This window comes from Microcaecilia unicolor, chromosome 4, assembly GCF_901765095.1.
Source record: "Microcaecilia unicolor chromosome 4, aMicUni1.1, whole genome shotgun sequence".
Classification (NCBI taxonomy): Eukaryota; Metazoa; Chordata; class Amphibia; order Gymnophiona; family Siphonopidae; genus Microcaecilia; species Microcaecilia unicolor.
In genome coordinates this window covers 266,677,156-266,696,225 of record NC_044034.1, presented here as the reverse complement: position 1 = coordinate 266,696,225, position 19,070 = coordinate 266,677,156, and the positions used below count along the sequence as shown (strand labels likewise).

At 43.4% G+C, this 19,070-nt stretch overlaps 1 protein-coding gene across 5 annotated transcripts in view; it reads left to right on the top strand.

Moving 5' to 3' along the window:
• MCF2L (MCF.2 cell line derived transforming sequence like) overlaps positions 1-19,070 on the top strand; it is a 329,928-nt gene that overhangs the window by 260,414 nt on the left and 50,444 nt on the right. For all 5 annotated transcript variants that reach the window (XM_030201525.1, XM_030201522.1, XM_030201526.1 and 2 more), the window contains exons 18-20: positions 10,877-10,946; positions 13,683-13,775; positions 14,549-14,641. In XM_030201525.1, the coding sequence (XP_030057385.1) occupies positions 10,877-10,946; positions 13,683-13,775; positions 14,549-14,641 (256 nt within the window). The remainder of the gene's footprint in view (positions 1-10,876; positions 10,947-13,682; positions 13,776-14,548; positions 14,642-19,070) is intronic.

The window sequence follows — 19,070 nt, the reverse complement described above, 5'->3', positions numbered from 1 at the left end:
GGCTGCCTCTGCTGGTAGAAACAATTTCTGAGGCTCTTCTGGATTTGACAGGTTGGGCTGCAGCAGTTCCAATTTTAGCAGGAATGTCAGCTATTTTGAGGTTGATCTGCCAGGTGGCTTTGCAGCTAATGGGCAGCTTCCAGCTCCTCTGAGCAAGAGGAAAGCTCCTCCATCTTGCTGGAGGTTGGGGGCCCAGTGGGAGCTTAGAGGGACCCTTGGTGGAACAGGGCTTCCCAATTTTTTTTATTGCCCTGACTGCCTCCAGAAGATGCTGCTAAGGCTTCAGGACTTGGACCTGAATATCAAGGAGGCAGACTAGGTGGGAGGCCCAGCATTTGGTACTGGTCCAAGGGCCCTGAAAGTGGTTGGGCCAGGGTTTGAAAGAAGAGTGGAATCCAATGCTATCCTCCTCAGTGGAAGATTGTAGTGTTGCTGAAGTGGAAGATGGGGAGTTTCCCTTCTATGATCTTTCCCCAAGAACTAGAAGAGCTCTTCCTGGAGGAAGCAAACGAATCCATAGTGATGAGTGTTTTCGTATGAGAGGAGTTCCCCTCTCTTATTGACCAGGCCACATCTCAGACACAATTCAGGAGGACATTGTAGTGGGGGGATTGTTCAGTCCCTACAAGGCAGTCTGTTTCACAGAGTGCTTTCTCAGATGGTGCTGGTGGAATGGGAGGTACAGACTTGGGACTCCAGGACATGAAGATGATAGACAGACTTAATCCTCTTCCTTGAGAAGATCTAGATAAGCTTCTCTTTGCTCACAGAGTTAATGTTTTGGTGACAGCAGTAACCAAGAAGACCACTATTCCCATAGAAGGTGGATTAGCTCTGAAGGACTTGCATAATAGAAAAGTAGAATTGCTCCCCAAGCAGGCATTCGTTTCTACATTTAGTGTTTAGGCAGAGGTCTGTGGTAGTTACATAGTCTTGGCCATATTGTGCTGGGCTCAATAGCTGCTGGCCTTGCAGGAGGTGACGTGGTTGGAGTCAGACATGACCTTCCTGGTTGATGTGCTCAATGACTTGATGCAAATAAACCTTGGGTGGTGGCCTTTGTCATAGTCACCCACAGATGGCTGTGGCACTATAACAGGTCTGTAGAGTAGATCTCTAAGTCACGCAAAACTTTCCTTTCAGGGGTGGTTGCTGTTTGGAAAGGATCTGGAAAAACTTGTCAAGGATCTAGGGAAGCAAGACCACAGCAGCTTCTCGAGGACAGAGCTTTTTGAGAGGATCCATGAGCAGGTCTCAGGCCAAGGACTGAGGCTGGTTTCATGTGGGCAGATGGGGTTTCTTAACACCCTTCTCTTCGAGAGCACAGACGAGGCAGCCTTTCATTGAGCTAGAAACATTAAGGTTGGTGGCTCCTCTTCCTGTTCCCAAGGCTCCCAGTGAGGGTCTGGGTTCACTCAGTGGAGGTGCAGATGGGATGGAGACTCCTTGTTCCACCAGGAGTGGGCCCTTATCACCTCAAACCAATGAGTCCTGGAAATAGTTCAGCAGGGATATGCTCTGGAGCTTACAAAGCCCATTTCAGGAGGCTTTATGATGTCATCCTGTGGTTCAGTTCCTTGGAGAGGTGCTACCTGGGACACACTGCAGTGGTTGATGTAGCTGGGTGTGATAAAGCTGATACACAAGAGGGACACTATCCAGCTTATTTTCAAAAGAGATCGCCGGCCATCTTCCGACACAAATCTCCTGAACCCGGCCAAATCGGTATAATCGAAATTCAATTTTGGCTGGCACCAACTGCTTTCCGTCACGGAGTCAGCCAAACTTCAAGGCAGGGTACGGAAGGCGGGATGGGGGCGGGATGGGGGCGTGGTTACGAGATGGCCGGCTTCGCCCGATAATGGAAAAAAGATGGCCGGCTCTGACAAGCATTTCAGCGGCTGCACTTGGTCCATTTATTTTTAGGACCAAGTCTCAAAAAAGTGCCCCAATTGACCATATGACCACCGGAGGGAATCAGGGATCACCTCCCCTTACTCCCCCAGTGGTCACCAACCCCCTCCCACCCTAAAAAAAATAAAAACAAAAAAACTTTTTCCAGCCTGTATGCCAGTCTCAAATGTCATATCCAGCTCCCTGACAGCAGTATGCAGGTCCCTGGAGCAGTATTTAGTGGGTGCAGTGCACTTCAGGCAGGTGGACCCAGGCTCACCCCCCCCCCCCTACCTGTTACACTTGTGGTGGTAAATGTTCAGCCCTCCCAAATCTCCCAGAACCCACTGTACCCACATGAAGGTGCCCCCCTTGATCCCTAAGGGCTATGGTAGTGGTGTAGAGTTGTGGGGAGTGGGTTTGGGGGGGGATTTGGGGGCTCAGCAACCAAGGTAGGGGAGGTATGCACCTGGGAGCAATTTGTGAAGTCCACTGCAGTGCCCCCTAGGGTGCTCAGTTGGTGTTCTGGCATGTGAGGGGGACCAGTGCACTACAAATTCTGGCTCCTCCAATGACCAAAGGGCTTGCATTTCGCCGGGTTTGAGATCGCCGGGCCCGGTTTCCATTGGTTGGTGTCCTGGCATGTGAGGGGGACCAGTGCACTACAAATGCTAGCTCCTCCCATGACCAAAGGGCTTGCATTTCGCCGGGTTTGAGATGACCGGGCCCGGTTTCCATTATGGCCGAAAACCGAAACCGGCCATCTCTAAACCTGGCGATCTCAACATTTGACCTAAATGTTGAGATTTAGCCGGCCCCAACCATATTATCGAAATAAAAGATGGCCGGCCATCTTGTTTTGAAAATACAGTTGGCTCCGCCCCTTTGCAGAACTGGCCCCGAAGATGGCCAGCCATATAGATGGCCGGCGCTGTTCAATTATGCCCCTCTACGCCATTTATTTGTTATGAAGGATGATTGGAATTCTATTGCATCTAGAGTCCTAGATAATATTGCCCCATTAAAACATAGAGAGTTAAAAGCAAAAAAATCATCTTCCTTGATTCACTGATCAACATCTTGCTTTAAAACAGTCTTATTGTCACTGTGAGAAATATTGGTGTAAAATAGGGATCTTGATGCTAAATTAAATTGGCGATGTGAACTAAAGCAATATAAATATAAAATTGCTGAAGCCAAAAAAACTTATGCTAGAGAGATTGAATTTGATGGCCAGAGAACAAAAAAGCTGTTTTTGTTAGAGGTCGTATTTCTCCTACCTTGCAAGGTATTAAGTTGCTTTAAATACAACCAAATCCACATGAGCTCGCAGATTACTTTTCAAACAAGATTAGACGAATCAGAAGGAAACTACTCCAGGCACAAAATATTAGCAATACTCTTTCAGTTTTTCCCTGCTGATCTTAAGACAGGTGTTACTGTAGACAGTGGCGTTCTGTGCTTGGCTGACACCCGGGGCGGATCGCCGCTGCGCGCACCCTCCCCCCCCGGGTGCAGTGCAACACGGCACCCCCCCTGGTGGGACCCCCCCGGCGCAGCGCCTCTCACTCTCCCCCCCCCCCCCGACAGTCCCCACCTGCCTACCAGCTGAGCTCCGTGCACCCGGCACCTTGAATCTGCAGCGCTGCTGACTGTAAAAGAAGAAAACCATCTCGTCCTTGGCCCTTCACTCACTGAGTCCCGCCCTCTGATGTAACTTCCTATTTCCTCGAGGGCGGGACACAGTGAGTGAAGGGCCAAAGACGAGACGGTTTTCTTCTTTTACAATCAGCAGCGCTGCAGATTCGAGGTGCTGGGTGCACGGAGCTCAGCTGATAGGCAGGTGGGGACTGTCGGATGGGGGGGAGTGAGAGGTGCTACGGCGGGGGGGGGTCCTCGCCAGGGGCTTGCCGTTCCACGCCGGGGGGGGGGGGTGGACGGAGCACCCCCCCCACCCCTTGACACCTGGAGTGGACCGCCCCCACCACCCCGCCCTTGCTATGCCACTGACTGTAGATCAGGTTTGGAAAGTATTTGATCCTATCTCTATACACAAAATTTATCCCTTGATGAACAAATTGTCTTTGTCTCGTGTTTTGGATAAATGTCCTTCCAGTTTGTTTTCTGTTGCTTCATCTTTTGGATTGGATTGGATTGTTTTAGGATTTTAGAATTGGGTTGTTTACATTCAGTTATGGGTCATATTGTTTTAACTCCAATACCCAAATCAAGTGATCTAGATTTATTAACACCTGTTAGTGGCAAGTATTCCTGCTTTTACTAAGCTGGTTGAGTTTCTTGTGATTTATACGTTTTCTAAATATTTAGATGTTTTCTTGTTTATATCCTACTCAGTTTGGATTTTTATCACAACAGAGCACAGAAATTCTGTTACTGGTGTTAATTTAGGAGATTAAAAAGCAGCTTAGTTTCTGTAAAACTCTATTAATGGAAGTAAAACATGGCATAAATATCTGTGACAGAGAAAAACCACACGGAGTGTGGAGGTGCACTTGATCCCCACAGGACAATGATTTTATTGTGAATAGGTGAGTCACCTATTCACAATAAAAACCATTGTTTTAACTAATTTATATGTCTGCCCCATTGTTTGAATAGAGCCTATTTTCCCCACCCCTTTTTTTGTTTTCGCTTTTATAAATACCTGTGACTACATTTGGTCACATGGAGAGGCGCTTGGCATTATTCTATATATCATGCAGAAATTTAAGCCTATTCTATAAAATGTAGACCTATTTTTTTCACGCAGAATTTTCAGGTGCCATTAAATGAATACATTTAAATAAATTCTTTCAAATAAATTATTGCAAAGAGCATCTAAACATGAATACATTTATATAAAGTAATTATACTAGCAAAATCAAAAACTCAGAATGGGGTCAAAATAAATCTTTTACTAACTACCCACATCCAATTTCATTCTAATAAGACAGCAGTCAGAACATTCTATATATAAGTAGCACTACTTGAGGGCATTCCAAAAAAAAAAAATATATATATATATATATATATATATATATATATATATATGTGTGTATATATATATAAAAAAATTTTTTGTCAAGTCCACCACCCTAACCACTAGGCCGTAGGTAGGTAGGTAGGTAATCTTTCAAAACTTTCTCAGAGCATTAGGCTATAATATTCTTCATTGATCCTTTTTCCTTTTAAATTAAAAAAGAATTCAACCTATCTTGTGTAGAGATTCACTTTCAAAAGGAAGCTGTGGCAAAAAACAGAAACCCACCATGAATTCATACTTTGCCTAACTGACTGTTTCAAGGGAATTACCCCATCAGCTTCAATTTACAATGTTATAATCTGCAAAAGACAATAAAAAAGCATTAAGGAATTCACTCTTCATGCTATTCTCTCTTAAATAGCAGAAATATCCCACTCACTGTAGCAGTTACATCACTTCCATTCTTCCATCAAGGTGGCCAAGCTGGCCACAGCTTATATGGGTTATTCATGTGATTTTATGCTCATTTCATTTAGTGTATGTTGGTATACACAAACACCCCATTAAATTGCAGTTGAATGAGTATAAATCACATATTAACACTGAAAATGTGTAGGCATCACTGGTACAACACATGCAGGATAAACATCATACAGTTGGAGATGTTTCTGTACAACTAGAGTGGGTGGAAATTATGAGCAATATTTAAATTACAAGGAACAAAGTTGGATTTTTTTACTGACTTCTTTGACACCATTTTGGCTGAACATGGAGAGTGAATGGACATTATTGTTTTCATATCTCTAATTGGCTAAGATCTTGATTGGCTGACTGGATCACTTGGGTAGTATTTAAATTGTAAAATAAAGCCATGGCCATGAGTGGCTTAGGAGTGAGGTTCATTCCTGTCATGATCTGTGTAAAACCAACCCATTTAGAGAAATTGCCCCCAAAGATAGCACATTAGGGGGATCTCTTGAGGGAGTCTGCCATGCTCTCCGTTGCCTTTGTTAGAAGAATAGGGATACTACAGAGGATTCGACTTTGGGAGACTCCTTATTGTATGTATATATGTGTGTTCTATACATATTTGCTTTGGCATTTGTATACTGACTAGTTACAGGCTGGTAAAGTGGCATAACCCATTGATTTGGACTGATCTAGCAAGATTCAAGGAAAGTAAGTTAATAGGTAGAAACAAGTTTCACAATAAAAAAAAAATACAAAAGTGCAGTTTCAGCCAAAAAGGTGTGAAAGTGTTCAACAGTCCACAGCTTTGTCCTGCATTCTGCCAATTAATGATACTTTCCTGCATTTAATAATATAAGCATTGCTATACTGGGACAGACCGAACTAGAGAGATGCACTGGGACAGAAATCTTACCTGTGCACGCTGGAATCTTACCCATCCCCACCCGTCCCCACTGGAATATTACCCATTCCCAAACATCTTTGCAAGATTTTAATGTGTCCCCACCTGTCCCCGCAAGAATTTAACTTGTCCCCACTCAGTCCTGCAAGAACTTAATGGTGCATAAAAAAAAATTCCGGTCGTCTCTCTCAGGGTTCAAGCCGCAGCACTGCAGGCAAGGAAGGAACGGAAGCTGGTGTGCACATGTAAGACTTTCTCTGATTCACTGGCACCTTGTGCTGAGAGGTGGCCACATGCATGTGCCAGTAGGTTAGGTGGCATCTGATGCTTGTGCCTGTGTCAGAGCTGAGGTCTGCATATGAGCCCGGGTGCAGAGAGGATTAATAGTAACATAGTAAGTGACAGCAGATAAAAACCTGAACGGTCCATCCAGTCTGCCCAGTAGTTACACTAATTATCAATTCATGGTTAAATCAACAATGAACGTGATATTATATACTTGATTATGGTTTTTTTTTGTGTTTCTGGGACATAGACCATAGAAGTCCGCTCGGCCCTATCCTTATGTTCCAAGTGCTGGAGTTGCCATCGAAGTCCACTCCAGCCTATTTGTCTTCTCATTTGTTGGACACAGACCGTAACAGTCTGTCCAGTACTATCCTCGTGTTCCAGCCACTGAAGTTGCTGTGTAACCCTTTCCAGACCATCCTAAACCAGACTGCCGCATATGAGACACAGACCATACATGTTTGGGTTCCTCTTTCCAAGAATCATCACTTTGCACTTGCTCACATTAAATGTCATCTGCCATTTGGATGATGTCTCCCAATCTGTTATGCTCTTCTTGCAATTTTTCACAATCCTCTTGTGATTTCACAACCTTGAATAACTGTGTCATTCCCATCTCTAGATCATATTTAAATATGTTAAAAAGCAGCAGTCCCAGCACAGACCTCTGGGAAACCCCACTCAGTATGGTTAAATGGTCAGTATGCTCTCCATTGAGCATACTGACCATTTAACCCTACTCTCTGTTTTCTATCTTTTAACCAGTTTTTAAACTACAATAGGACGTTACCTACTATTCCATTACTTTCTGATTTCCTCAGAAGTCTTTCATGAAGTACTTTGTCAAATGCCTTTTGAAAATCCAGATACACAATCCTGCTTATTTTCGAAGGAGAAGGCCGGCCATCTTCCGACACAAATCAGGAGATGGCCGGCGATCTCCTAAACCCGGCCAAATCGGTATAATCGAAAGCCGATTTTGGTCAGCTTCAACTGCTTTCCGTCGCAGGGCTGGCCAAAGTAAAAGGGGGCATTTCGGCAGGGTACAGAAGGTGGGACGGGGGCGTGGTTACGAGATGGCCGGCTTCAGACGATAGTGGAAAAAAGAAGGCCGGCTCTGACAAGCACTTGGCCGGCTTCACTTGGTCCATTTATTTTTAGGACCAAGCCTCCAAAAAGTACCCCAACTGACCAGATGACCACCGGAGGGAATCGGGGATCACCTCCCCTTACTCCCCAAGTGGTCATCAACCCCCTCCCACCCAAAAAAAAAATTAAAAATCATTTTTTGCCAGCCTCTATACCAGCCTCAAATGTCATACCCAGCTCCATGACAGCAGTATACAGGTCCCTGGAGCAGTTTTTAGTGGGTGCAGTGCACTTCAGGCAGGTGGACCCAGGCCCATCCCCCCCTACCTATTAACACTTGTGGTGGTAAATGGGAGCCCTCCAAATCCTCCCCAAAACCCACTGTACCCACATGTAGGTGCCCCCCTTCATCCCTAAGGGTTATGGTAGTGGTGTACAGTTGTGGGAGTGGGTTTGGGGGGGGGATTTGGGGGCTCAGCACAAAAGGTAAGGGAGCTATGCACCTGGGAGCAAATTTTGAAGTCCACTGCAGTGCCCCCTAGAGTGCCCGGTTGGTGTCCTGGCATGTGAGGGGGACCAGTGCACTACAAATGCTGGCTCCTACCATGACCAAAGGCCTTGGATTTGGCCAGGTTTGAGATCGCCACCATTAGTTTCCATTATCGCTGAAAACCAATGCCGGCCATCTCTAAAGCTGCCCCAAATGTTGAGATTTGGCCGGCTCCGACCGTATTATCGAAATGAAAGATGGCCGGCCATCTTGTTTCGATAATACAGTCGGGACGCCACTTTACGGGGCCGGCCTTGAAGGTGGCCGCCCTTGTAGATGGCCAGCCCTGTTTGATTATGCCCCTCACTGTGAACCGGTTCACCTTTATCCACATGTTTGTTCATCCCTTCAAAGAAATGTAGTGAATTGGTGAGGCAATTCTGCCAATTAACAATACTTTCCTGCATTTGGAACCATCAGTATCATCACACTATTCCCTTCCAGTTCAGTGGACAGGAAAACAGTCCTTATCTGTCCCCATCATGGCTTGTCAAGTTTCAACACTAATAGCTGTCTGTAACAAGGGAAATATTTTTCATTAACCATGATGTGCAGGACACCTGAACATAAGCTGATTAGTGTTGAGCACAGATTTGGCATGTCTCTGCAGCTGCCACCGTTCAGTTATAAATCAGCCTAAGGCTGCAGCCCCAGGCTGTATTCATGGTTGACTGAATATTATATATTTAGGTGTTTTGTGTAGCATTGCAAGTTGAATATGTTTTCCTTGATATGGAAAGAAACGTTTGCCAAATCAGTGAATGTTGGGGCTTTGGCAAATGGCTGGAAAAAAAAAAGATTTTCATGTCTTGTTCACTGCATCAGAGAGGAATTGTTTGAGAGCCGAGGATAATAGAAGAGAAGAGTAACTCTCTTAGATCACCCTAGATTTAAAACACATAGAGGGGCATAATCGAACAAAAACGTCTATCTCCATGGGCGTTTATCTCCGAGAACGGGTCCGTGAAGGGGCGGACCGAACCGTATTTTCAAAAAAAATAGACGTCCATGTTTTATTCAACAATTTGTGAGATGGGCGTTTTTATTTTTCAGCGATAATGGAAAATGAAAGTGCCTAGCTCAAAAACGAATAAATCCAAGGCATTTGTTCGTGGGAGGGGCCAGGATTCGTAGTGCACTGGTCCCCCTCACATGCCAGGACACCAACCGGGCACCCTAGGGGGCACTTTTACAAAAAAAAAAAAAAGGTAAAAGAGCTCCCAGGTGCATAGCACCCTTCCCTTGTGTGTTGAGCCCCCCAAATCCCCCTCAAAACCCACTGCCCACAAGTCTACACCATTACTATAGCCCTAAGGGGTGAAGGGGGGCACCTACATGTGGGTACAGTGGGTTTGGGGGGGTTGGACGACTAAGCATTAAGCAGCACAATTGTAACAGGTAGGGGGGGGTGGGCCTGGGTCCACCTGCCTGAAGTCCACTGCACCCCCTAACAACTGCTCCAGTGACCTGCATACTGCTGCCAGGGAGGTGGGTATGACATTTGAGGGTGAAAATAAAAAGTTGTGAAACATCATTTTTTGTGGTGGGAGGGGGTTAGTGACCACTGGGGGAGTCAGGGGAGGTCATCCCCGATTCCCTCTGGGGGTAATCTGGTCATTTAGGGCACTTTTGGGGGCCTTATTCGTGAAAAAACAGGGTCCAGGAAAAGTGCCCTAAATTCTAGCTACAAACGCATACTTTTTTCCATTATCGGCGAAAGGCGCCCATCTCTGTTCGGGTGCTAACCATGCCCCAGTCCCGCCTTCACCACGCCTCTGACACGCCCCCGTCAACTTTGTACGCTTCCGCGATGGAGTGCAGTTGAAAACGTCCAAGTTCGGCTTTCGATTATACCGCGTTATTCGTTTTTGTGAGATAAACGTCCATCTTCCTATTTAGGTCGGAACTTGGGCGTTTTTCTTGTTCGATTATAAGCAGGATAGTGGGTCTTTTACTAAGCCTCAGTAGCGTTTTTAGCTCATGGTAGAAATCAGTTGGCGGTGAACGCCGAGACACCCATTATATTCCTCTGGGCGTTTTGGTGTTTACCACCAGCTGATTTCTACTACGAGGTAAAAACACTACCGTGGCATAGTAAAAGGCTCCATGGTATGAAGTTTTGAGCTATCCCGTACAGTTTATATGGTCGTTCCTAGAAATTTATCTTCATCAGTTGAGCAATGAGTGAAATAGCTCTCTATGTCAGGGTACAAACTTTTTATGGAGAGAATTTTTCCCTGAACTCTTTACTCCATAAAAAACAGCTAAAGGTTAAGGGAGAAACGTACGGCATTGGCCAGACACCGCAAATGGATATCATGTTATGTATACCAAACGCATTCCTCTGTTTTGCTTGAAAGGCACAAAAGGAAAAAAAAAGTAAATGCAAGCCTAGTGCAGGAACCATAAACCAGCGCCCCTTTCAGTACATAAAAATATTTTGAGTGTCAAGTGTTGAAATAAATTTTAAAGAAAAAAAAATATATATATATATATTCTGCACTATCTTGCCAATTCTAGATGGAGTACAACCATGCATACTTAATATTAAAATAACAACATAAAACAATAAATGTATATTCTTGCCTTTACTTCAGAAATCTGGTTTAAAAATATTTGTTTGTTATGTTCATAACTGTGTTTGTTACAATGAAAGCTGATTGCCTGCCACCCACCCTCACCTTTTTTTTTTTTTTTTTAGAATATTCTTGAGAGAACTAGAAAATTACAAAGATTATCCAGAACTTGTAGGAAGATGTTTTCTGGAACGGGTAAGTAATTGTAAAAATCTGTTTACTGTATTCTTGCTGTGCCTCACATTGTTATGTTGATAACTCTCTAATTACAAAAAAGAAACCTAACTTCTAAATGAGATCCTCTCCTACTATGGGCTTATGTAAACTTTTAGAAATTTTAAGTAAAGTAGATCATCTAGAGCCCATGTTCTGAAACTCACCTGAGCAATGATAATGATTAAATATGTGTAAACATTCCTGTTGAAAAGAAGATATTCAGTTTACAGAAATGGACTTATATATGCAGTGCATTGTGTCTAGCAAAAAAGGTGCTGGTACTCAAATGCCAGGCCACCCATCAGGGGTGGAGCGATCATTGAGGGACCCACCCTACAATAGCCAGGACCCCTGCAACCAGTCATAGAATCTATGACAAGGCAGAATTGGTAAGTAGAACCTGAGCTCTTTCATTAAAATACGAGAACCATGGGTCAAATTTAGCAGACAGTGGAAAAGGTGCTGGTACTCAGTACCCCCAAGTACCCCCTCAAAAAAGCCCTGTATATATGGCATTTTTTATGGTGTATCCTGGAGTTTTACGGAAATCAGGTGTAAGCAAATTATAGTTAAGACTTAAGATGATAGATTTTGAATGATACACAGTGATAGAATACCCTGATCCAAAAAATAAATAGAATAGATGACTATAGGATAAATGCTAGAAATATAAAAAATGATGGCAGACAGACTATACAGCCTATCCAGTGTGCCGTTTACCAACTAAAACTCTACAACCCTTTTCTCTCCCTTATAATTCAGGGCCTCTTTTACTAAAACACGCTAGCAATTCCTGGTGTGGCAAATGCGCCGTAGCCCATTTGGGCTGTGATGCATTTGCTGCACAGGAATTGCACGGTTTATTAAAAGGCCCTCAATTTGCTTGTCCTTTCTTCAATTCAGATAGTCCTTGTCTCCACCACCTCTACTGGGAAACCTTTTTCATACATTCATCTCTTTTTCTTTAAAGAAATATTCCCTAGATTACTCGTCAATCTATCCCTTTCACTTTCATCTTCCTTTCAATTGAAAAAGGCCCACTTCTGTGCATTTATGCCACAGAAGTATTTAAATATCTGTATCCTATCTTCCCCTTCCTGCTTTTCTTCCAAAGTATAGATATTGAGATCTCTGAGTCTGTCCCCATATGAAATACCATTTTAAGAACATAAGAGTAGCCATATTGGGTCAGACCAGTGGTCTGTCTAGCCTAGTATCCTGTTTCCAATCCAGGTCACAAGTACCTGGCAGAAACCCAAATAGTAGCAACATTCCATGCTACCGATCCCAGGGCAAGAGTGGCTTCCCCATGTCTGTCTCAATAGCAGACTTTGGACTTTTCCTCCAGGAACTTGTCCAAACCTTTTTTTAAACCCAGATACACTAACCACTGTTACTACATCCTCTGACAACGAGTTCCAGAGTGTAACTAATCTTTGAGTGAAATAATATTTCCTCCTATTTGTTTTAAAAGTATTTCCATGTAACTTCATTGAGTGTTCCCTAGTCTTTTGTACTTTTTGAAAGAGTAAAAAACTGATTCACTTGTACTCATTCTACACCACTCAGGATTTTGTAGAGCTCAATCATATCTCCCCTCAGCCGTCTCTTTTCCAAACAGAAGAACCCTAACCTCTTTAGCCTTTTTTTATACGAGAGGAGTTCCGTCCCCTTTATCATTTTGGTTGCTATTCTTTGAACCTTTTCTAATTCCGCTATATCTCTTTTGAGATACAGCGACCAAAATTGATCACAATACTCCAGGTGAGGTCACACTATGAAGCAATACAGAGGCATTATAGTATTCTTGGTCTTATTTACCATCCCTTTCCTAATAATTCTTAGCATCTTGTTTGCTTTTTGGCCATCGCCGCAACACACTGGGCAGAAGATTTTAGCATATTGTCTACAATGACATCTAGATCTTTTTCTTGGATGCTGACTCTTCAGGTGGAGTAACTATGATTTGGATTATTCTTACCAATGTGCATCATTTTGCATTTGTCCACATTAAATTTCATCTGCCATTTGGATGCCCAGACTTCCAATTTCCTAAGGTCTCCCTGCAATTTTTCATAGTCCGTATGTGTTTTAACAACTTTGAATTGTTTTTTGTCATTTGTGAATTTAATCACCTCACTTGTCATTCCGATTTTCTCTAGGCCTCTCTCACCTTTGATCCTCCATTCTGTTTGTATGCCTTTTCTTCACTGCTGAGCTGCACAAATATATATACTTGAGCCAACTAATACCTATCTTTACTAAGGTGTGCTATAGGCGCATTAGCATTGTTAACATGCGTTAATGGTTAACGCACGTTAAACACTAATGCGCCCATAGAAATGTATAGGCACATTAGTGTTTAACGCGCCTTAACTTTAAAGGTGCATTAAAAACTCTAACACACCTTAGTAAACATACCCCTAAAGGTATCTGGGCTGCAAAAGCACCCATTTTTATATCCCAAATTAGATATCCCAAATTAGATATTTATGATTTTATAAACACCTGAAAATAGAAGCCCTAATTGTAAAGCACAGCAGTCTATATACGGTACTATATGAATACATATGATCATATGTTTATAAATATTTCTAACAGCATTTTAAATGTACTTTTAAACATTGATATCAACTTTTTTTTTTTTTGTTTTATGCTCTTTAGATGTCATTAATGTGGACAATTAATATCTTATTATTTTTTTTTCAAATTTAGATGGAAGATTTTCAAATTTATGAAAAATACTGTCAAAATAAACCAAGATCTGAAAGTTTATGGAGGCAGTACTCAGATGCTGCATTCTTTCAGGTATTTATGATTCTTGTTGCACCGAGGAGAATTTTCAGATGTTTTTATGCAGGCAAACTGGCATTTGTCCACATAAGATTGCGTTTTGAAAATTCTCTTCCCCATCCTTAGCGCTGGTAAAAGTATTGTGCTATTTCAGAATGCATGTATTACTCCTGCTTGAATTGTACGCCAACAAAATCAAAATTCTGTGCAAATAATTTGCAAATTCTGCAAGTTTGTTATAATATAAGCAATCTATAGCCCCTCTCCCTGTACACAGATAACCATCCATATTTTTCCAGCCCCCCTACACCCACACTCCATCCATTATATTTTTCCTGCACCCACACTCCATCCATGATTTTTTCCAGCCCCCCCCCCCATGCACCCACACCACACACCATCCATTAGTTTTTTCCAACCTCCCCCCCCCCCCTTTTACTTTTACTCTGCTAGCCCAGGAGCATCGGGCTGCGATATTGTGGCCCAATGCTCCTGGGCCACGGGAATAACACTGCTTGTGAGGTTGCTCACAAGCAACATTATTCTTTTTAAATGGGATTCAGCAGCCTGCACTACTGACATCCCACAAGTTGCTGAATCTGGCATGAATCAAGGTGCAGTAAAAAGCAATCTTTTACCACACATTGATGAATTTCTTTTACCCCACATTGATGAATTTCCCCCATAATGTTAAAGTTATTCTATGACCTTTAAAGTTTCTTTCTAAGCTAATGTTTATAAATGAATATGTCATTGACTTTGCTGTGTTGTGTTTTATTTTCTTGCAGGAGTGCCAACGGAAGCTGGACCATAAGTTGAGCCTCGACTCCTATTTATTGAAACCTGTACAAAGAATAACCAAATACCAGCTATTACTAAAGGTGGAGCCAGTAGAATGATAGGAAAATGCAGGGTTCTGTAGGTCTATATCATGTGTAAAATGATGCAAAATAACATCATATAGACATCATAGAAAAGAACTTCTACATTGTACGTTGTAGACCCAGGCAGCTTTAGCGTGACCAATAAAAAAGCAGATACTATCAGAGCTTCAGCAGCAGTTCTGAGTAACATCTCAAAATATCTACATGCATTTTCTCCATGGGCAAGCAGGATAGAAACTCTTATAGGGAGGTGATGTCACTGACAGAGCCTGCACAGGAAAGCTTCTCTAACTTAGTAAGTACTAGAAGATTTTTAGACATTTATGAATGTGCACCACTTCCTGCCTGCTGCTGTTGCATGGGATTACCTTAGTCTTTCCACAGAGCTGGTCAGATAAGCACCACTGGAGCTAGCGTTTTCACTAAAAGTTTTCATATTTTAAGTTTCTCATGATTTTGCCACTATTGTGAGGTACTTTTTTTTGCCTCATTTATATTTTACCTAGGTAATTCAGCTGTTTTTCTTAGCCCAATGTAGACCTTTGTTGAAGATCTCAGGCCTCTGGTTGGTGTATTTGTGTTCCAAATCTAGTAGTTTGATTTCAGAGCAGCTATTTTTCTTGATATGATGTCCAAGAAAGAGAACCGTTAATGGATGCTTACAATGCCTGGGGCCCTACCATGTCTTTCTTGTTGTAAGTTGTTTTCACAGATGTCAAAGTGAGGCTTCATTGTCCAAGAAAAGCAGCTGAAATGGCTTTTTGACAATGAGAAGTCCAGTCCATTGACTTTGGCATCAGAAGAATCAGTTTCCATGGGTCTCAGAGCTACATTGGATGCTGGAGATGCATCGACATTGAGAGTTGCACCATTCACTACTACTACTACTACTTAACATTTCTAAAGCACTACTAGGGTTACGCAGCGCTGTACAATTTAACATAGAGGGACAGTCCCTGCTCAAGGAGCTTACAATCTAAAAGACAAGTGAACAGTTAGTCCGAAAGGGGCAGTCAAATTGGGGCAGTCTGGATTACTGAACGGTAAGAGTTAGGTGCCGAACGCAGCATTGAAGAGGTGGGCTTTAAGCAAAGACTTGAAGACGGGCAGGGAGGGGGCTTGGCGTAAGGGCTCAGGAAGATTGTTCCAAGCATGGGGTGAGGCGAGGCAGAATGAGCGGAGCCTGGAGTTGGCGGTGGTGGAGAAGGGTACTGAGAGGAGGGATTTGTCCTTTGAACGGAGGTTTCGGGTGGGAACGTAAGGGGAGATGAGGGTAGAAAGGTAGTGAGGGGCAGCAGACTGAGTGCATTTGTAGGTAAGAAGGAGAAGCTTGAATTGAATGCGGTATCTGATTGGAAGCCAGTGAAGTGACCTGAGGAGAGGGGTGATATGAGTATATCGGTTCTGGCGGAATATAAGACGTGCAGCAGAGTTCTGAATAGATTGAAGGGGGGATAGATGGCTAAGTGGGAGGCCGGTGAGGAGTAAGTTGCAGTAGTCAAGGTGAAAGGTAATGAGAGCATGGACGAGAGTTTGGGTGGTGTGTTCAGAGAGGAAAGGGCGAATTTTGCTGATGTTAAAGAGGAAGAAGCGACAGGTCTTGGCTATCTGCTGGATATGCACAGAGGAGAGGGAGGAGTCAAAGATGACTCCGAGGTTGCGGGCAAATGAGACGGGGAGGATGAGGGTGTTATCAACTGAGATAGAAAGTGGAGGAAGAGGAGAAGTGGGTTTTGGTGGAAAGACGATGAGCTCGGTCTTGGACATGTTCAGTTTCAGGTGGCGGTTGGACATCCAGGCAGCAATGTTGGATAAGCAGGCTGATACCTTTGCCTGGGTCTCAGCGGTGATGTCTGGTGTGGAGAGATACAGCTGGGTGTCATCAGCATAGAGATGATACTGGAAACCATGAGATGAGATCAGGGAGCCCAGGGAAGAGGTGTAGATTGAGAAGAGAAGGGGGCCAAGGACAGATCCCTGGGGAACGCCAACAGATAGCGGGATGGGGGTGGAGGAAGATCCATGAGAGTGAACTCTGAAGGTGCGGTGGGAGAGATAGGAGGAGAACCAGGAGAGGACAGCGCCCTGGAACCCAAATGAGGACAGTGTGGCAAGAAGTAAGTCATGATTGACAGTGTCAAAAGCGGCGGATAGATCGAGGAGGATGAGGATGGAGTAGTGGCCTCTGGATTTGGCAAGGAACAGGTCATTACAGACTTTAGAGAGAGCTGTTTCTGTCGAGTGTAGAGGGCGAAAACCGGATTGAAGTGGATCGAGGATGGCATTCACCCTTGACATCGAGCATCAATAGAGACCATCAGGACTAGTCCATCATCCAAGTGCCGCCTAAATTTATCTTTGACTTTGATGCCAAGGGCTTGTGATGCTAAATGGCAGATGGAGGCTGGAGTGTATCACATTGCACCTCATCAGAGCATGGCGCAGAATTAAGGCAACAAGGTCACCATGACCTCAAAGTGCTTCTGAGATGAGGAACCACTCATCCTTGGTATTGGAGGATGAGACAACAGCTTTCAAGGATCTGAGATTTAGTTTCTGATACTCTCCAAGTGATTAAGGAGGACGTGGCCATTCCTATTGCATTCCCTATGCCTTTTTTGATGGAAACCCTTGTTGAGTAGCTTATGAGGAGATTCAGTGATCAGATGGAGTTCTGCTGTTTTGGCACCATCAATGTTGATGCAGAGAGACATCCAGCCAATTGTTGAGACTCATGCATTGTCTGCAGAGGAGGTATCTATACTGAGACCTCAAAGGGCTTCAGGGTTAGCACCTACCCAACTCTACCCCACTGCTGTGAATCTCCAGTGCTTCAGGGGAGGACGTGTCATCAAAACATTGGAGATCTTCAGTATCTTGATGCATATGCCCAAGGTCTGACTCCAATGTCAGTAGGTTGAAATAGGCAGAGACCCAGGCTTCTCTGGAGCAGTTTTGAGACTGATTATGAGCTAGATGTGTTCTCTGAGGAGGGTTCAACTGGCTTACCATTAAATCCATTTCTGCCTAATAAGAGAAGAAATTCCCACAAAGGAGCTCTCATTTATTGATTTTGTGAGGGAAATGGTTGAGGCCATTCCATTTATGCTAGAGATGGAGGAAGAACCCAGGGTAAGAAACAATGGACATCACCTAAATCCTCTTCCCCCAAGGAGACTATGACAGTGTCCATTTCCAAGGTCGTTGCACTTCTCACAATGTCAGAACTATGGAAACAAAGGTGGCCCACTTGAGATCAGTCTCCACGGAGGAAATTTGCAGGGCTGCAACATAGACATCTGGTTGTATGGTCACATCCCACTATTTTTTAGGAGAAGACTCAGTAGATTTGACCACAGTCCTCTAGAATCATTTTTGGGATTAGAATGCAACTCCATTCCCCTTTGGCCCATTACTTTTCTCCTCCAAGCTGCCTCCTTTAAAAAAGAAAATATGAAAATGGCTAGTTGCTGCCAAACAATAGTTGTCTGCCTGTTGCAGTGCCTTGTTATTGCTTCTCCCTGAAGTCAACCTGTATTCCACCTATTAATAAAGGTGGAAAGAAAAGGAAATGACAGCCACCATGGTTGAAGAGAGAAGTGAAAGAGGCTATTACAGCCAAAAGAACACCTTTCAGAATATAGAAAAAAGATCTGAATGAAGAAAACAAGAAGCAACATAAGCACTGGCAAGTTAGATACAAAGCACTGATAAAGAAGGCCAAAAGAGAATACAAAGAGAAATTGCCTTGGAGACAAAAATTCATGGTAATAACATTTTCAAGTACATCAGAAACAGAAAACCTGTAAGGGAATCCATGGGACAGTTAGATCATCCAGGAGTAAAAGGGGCACTCGGGGGGAAGAGGACCATAGCAGAGAGGCTGAATGAATTCTTTGCCTTGGTCTTCACTTAAGAAGATGTAAGAGATCTACCTATACCAGAGATGGTTTTCAAGGGTGATGATGTAGAGGATCTGAGAGAAATCTCGGTGAACCTGGGAGATGTACTGAGCCAAATCAACAAATTAAAGAGTAGTAAATCACCTGGACCAGATGGTATTATACCCAGGGTACTGAGAGAACTCAAATATGAAATTGCAGTCTACTATTAGTGATCTGTAACCTGTCATTAAAATTGTCCATAGATTGGAGGGTGGCCAATGTAATGCCTATTTTAAAAACTGGATTCAGGGTGATTCGGGAAATTACAGACTGGTAAGCCTGACATCAGTTCCAGGCAAAATAGTGGAAACTATTATAAAGAATAAAATCACTGCATACATAGACAATTATGGTTTAATGGGACACAGTCGACATGGATTTAGCCAAGGCAAGTCTTGCCTCACCAATTTGCTTCATTTCTTTGAATGTTTAAATAAACGTGGATAAATGTGAGCTGGTTGGTGTAGTGCATCTAGATTTTC